Source organism: Phoenix dactylifera, unplaced genomic scaffold, assembly GCF_009389715.1.
Source record: "Phoenix dactylifera cultivar Barhee BC4 unplaced genomic scaffold, palm_55x_up_171113_PBpolish2nd_filt_p 000007F, whole genome shotgun sequence".
NCBI classification, from domain to species: domain Eukaryota; kingdom Viridiplantae; phylum Streptophyta; class Magnoliopsida; order Arecales; family Arecaceae; genus Phoenix; species Phoenix dactylifera.
In genome coordinates this window covers 1,566,528-1,569,439 of record NW_024067666.1, presented here as the reverse complement: position 1 = coordinate 1,569,439, position 2,912 = coordinate 1,566,528, and the positions used below count along the sequence as shown (strand labels likewise).

Genomic DNA, 2,912 nt, shown 5'->3' with positions numbered 1-2,912 from the left:
AGAAATAAAAAATCCTAGCACTTTATATGATCATTTTATCCACTGAAATGCTGATGCAAAGGAAGAAGACTGGATGAAGGATGACCGGAGAAGGACCAAACAGGAAAGATGAATGATACTAGAAATGGACCTCAACCTCACTTAAGTACGGCCAACTAGAGGTCAAATAAGTCATCCGGCCCTTAGGTTAAACCTTGAACAATATACCCTAACATTTATTTTGTTGTTCAGCAGTTCTTCAGGGGTTGGCATACAAATATCAGCAGTTCTTTTGGGGTTGGCATACAAATAGTGGCTTTTCAGGGGGTTGTATGTGATAGATTCCTAGAGTGTATATAGAAATTCAAATGGTTTTGTTTCAGCGGACAATGCAGACCATGTTTATAAGAAAGGACATAATGCTAGGTTTATCTATTCCACCTGATGACAGGCATTGTCCCAGGTTCAGAAAGGCTACCAGGTCTTTCCCCACAAATAGCCCAAAAGTAATTCCAAACAACCCTCAGATTCTTTACCGTGTCTAACTAGACTCAAGGGTTACTTGCAAATCAGGAAATATATATTTGATTCTTTTCTCCTTCCTCTCCTTCTCCCATCCCTCTTTCACTCATATCCAAGCCACCTCCAAGTCTTTTCCTCCTCTTTCTACAGTCCAAATCATCTTATCAAATCTCCTACAAAGCCTTCAAGGTGGAGGTCTAATGGCCTCTCCGCCCAGACAAGTGCAGCACCAGAGGAGGCTCTTTGAGCTGCTGGAAGAAGAGCAAGAGCCTTTCTTGCTGGACGTCTACCTCTTGGAGAATGGGTATTCGGACAGGGCATTGAGGTCTCAGGCCACGGTCTCGTGCTGGCCTGGGGGCGCTTGCACAAGGCTGCCAAAGCTCGGCAGCCATGGCTTCAAGAGGAAGAGAGGTGGCCTACTAAGTTGTATACTAAACAAATTTTTGTGTCGGAAGGCCATCAGGAAGGCTTTGAGCTGCGAAGGCCTAGCTCTTGAGAATGGAAGATGGGGTGTCTTTGGTTGTTTCCTTGAGCTGGGAAGAGAGAGCCATGTCGCAGAATTCCGCAGGTTGTCGAGTTCCAGTGCTGTTAATCAAAGAGAATCAAATGGACAGATGCAATGGAGATCTTTGGAGGACGCCAACCAGCTGAGTCCTATTTCAGTGCTTGAACTGCACTCCAATGAAGCCTCCCCCATTCACAACCATTGTAAGTTTAAGCTTTCTATAAAGTATAGCAACATTTCTTTAACCCCTAACATCAATATAAATTGTAATGAATTCTTTCTTTGTTCCTTTTTTTTTTTCTGGTTCTCCCTCAGCGTCAAGTTTTAGTTCAGGAATGGAAACAAAAGCTGCTTCTTGGTTTGGTTTTGAAGAGCTTCTCGGGTCTGCTTCTTTTCTTTCTCAGTATGCCAACACCAAGAAGGAGTTAGATCGATCATACCAACTTCTGTTGGACTGTGTGAGGGAGGTGGAGAAAAGAATTTGGGACTCCTATGAATGTTTGAGCCCAGAGAGAGCTAAAAGCATCATTAAGGAGCGTATCTTTACATGGGAAAAGAAGAGAGGAGATGTCGCTGACATAGCCCAGTTGGTAGATTCAGAAGTCTCGGAGTCTAGAGAAGAATGGAGGCATTTCCAATCTGAGATTAGAGAGATTGGAATCGAGATAGAAACTGTAATCTTTGAAGAGATCAGAGAAGAGACTCTGTTGGACATGCTAGGCTTCCCATGCACATCAAAAAGACTGTAAGTCTAATTATCAATATCCATCACCATCTTTTTGTTCTCAAGAAACCCCCCAAAAAGGTCTAATTATTAGCATATCATCAAAGTTAGTTTTTTTACTCTTAGTTAAAGTATTTCTGTTTTGCTCGGATGGTAGCTGAGGGAATCTCCACGATAATACCAGAGGAAAAGACAAAGTGTCCCTTCGATGTTTCTTTCTTTTTTTATTGGTCTGCTTGGGAGTCTGGAGTCAATGGTATATTGATTAGTTATGGCTCTAAGCAACGACAATAGGTGGTTATCGTACATGTAAAAACCAAATCTCCATTAATGACACAGAGAGAGAGACCCAGAGAGAGAGAGAGAGAGAGAGAGAGAGAGAGTTCTACTTGGGTTTCCCTACAATTTCTTTCCATGGGATATAAAAATGAAGAAAAGATACAGGATGTTATCTTAAGAGAAACAAAGGCAACGAAATTTATCAATATGAGTTAGATTGCTTAGAAGAGGAATAGAACTCCAATCTTTCTAGCAGTTTGGGATAACCATGATCAGTTCTTTGAATGATTTGTTCTATGAGTTGCACAAAGTACAAGCTAGAACATGAGGCCATCATCTTTTGATCAAGTCGTCAGCAATTAAAATCCTGTCTCTAGAGGCAAGCCAACAAGATTGACCTTCTCAGAAGCACAAGCTTTCCAAATGTTCGTACGCCCTGGAATAGTAATTCCTCCAAAATTAAGAAGCTGATAAAATGACTTGCAGAGAAATTCTCATTGGCAGTCCATCTCCATATAATACTGTTAAAGCTCTCGGATAAAGACAAGTTATTAATGGGGTCTAATAAATCCCAGTATTCTATAGCAATTAGAGGTCTGATACTAGAACTGAACAATTGAGCAATAGAAAGTAGTCTTTTAAAGGTGAACTCCTTAATCCATCTGTTTTCCCAAAAACAAATCTGATCTCCCTTTCCCAGAACATAAGAAATTCCAAATTGGAGATCAGGAAACAATGCTATAGTTATTAGTAATAGCTCTTGTGAGGATTCATGATAGCGTGTATTTAGTCCCACATTGACTATGTACTCGATAGATAGTGGATACTTATATATGGTGAAGAAGTCCAATTAATACCTTCTGCCTAGTTATTTTTAGTCAGGCTCTGAGTTGTTACAACTCT

General features: G+C 40.7%; 1 protein-coding gene across 1 annotated transcript; it reads left to right on the top strand.

Annotated features, from left to right (window-relative positions):
- The first annotated feature begins 449 nt into the window (after nt 1-449).
- Nucleotides 450-1,795, top strand: LOC103712310. The gene is made up of 2 exons (XM_008798797.4): nt 450-1,209; nt 1,322-1,795. The coding sequence occupies exons 1-2, from the start codon at nt 702-704 to the stop codon at nt 1,753-1,755; spliced, it is 942 nt and encodes a 313-aa protein (XP_008797019.2). The 5' UTR covers nt 450-701; the 3' UTR covers nt 1,756-1,795.
- The last annotated feature ends 1,117 nt before the right edge of the window (nt 1,796-2,912 follow it).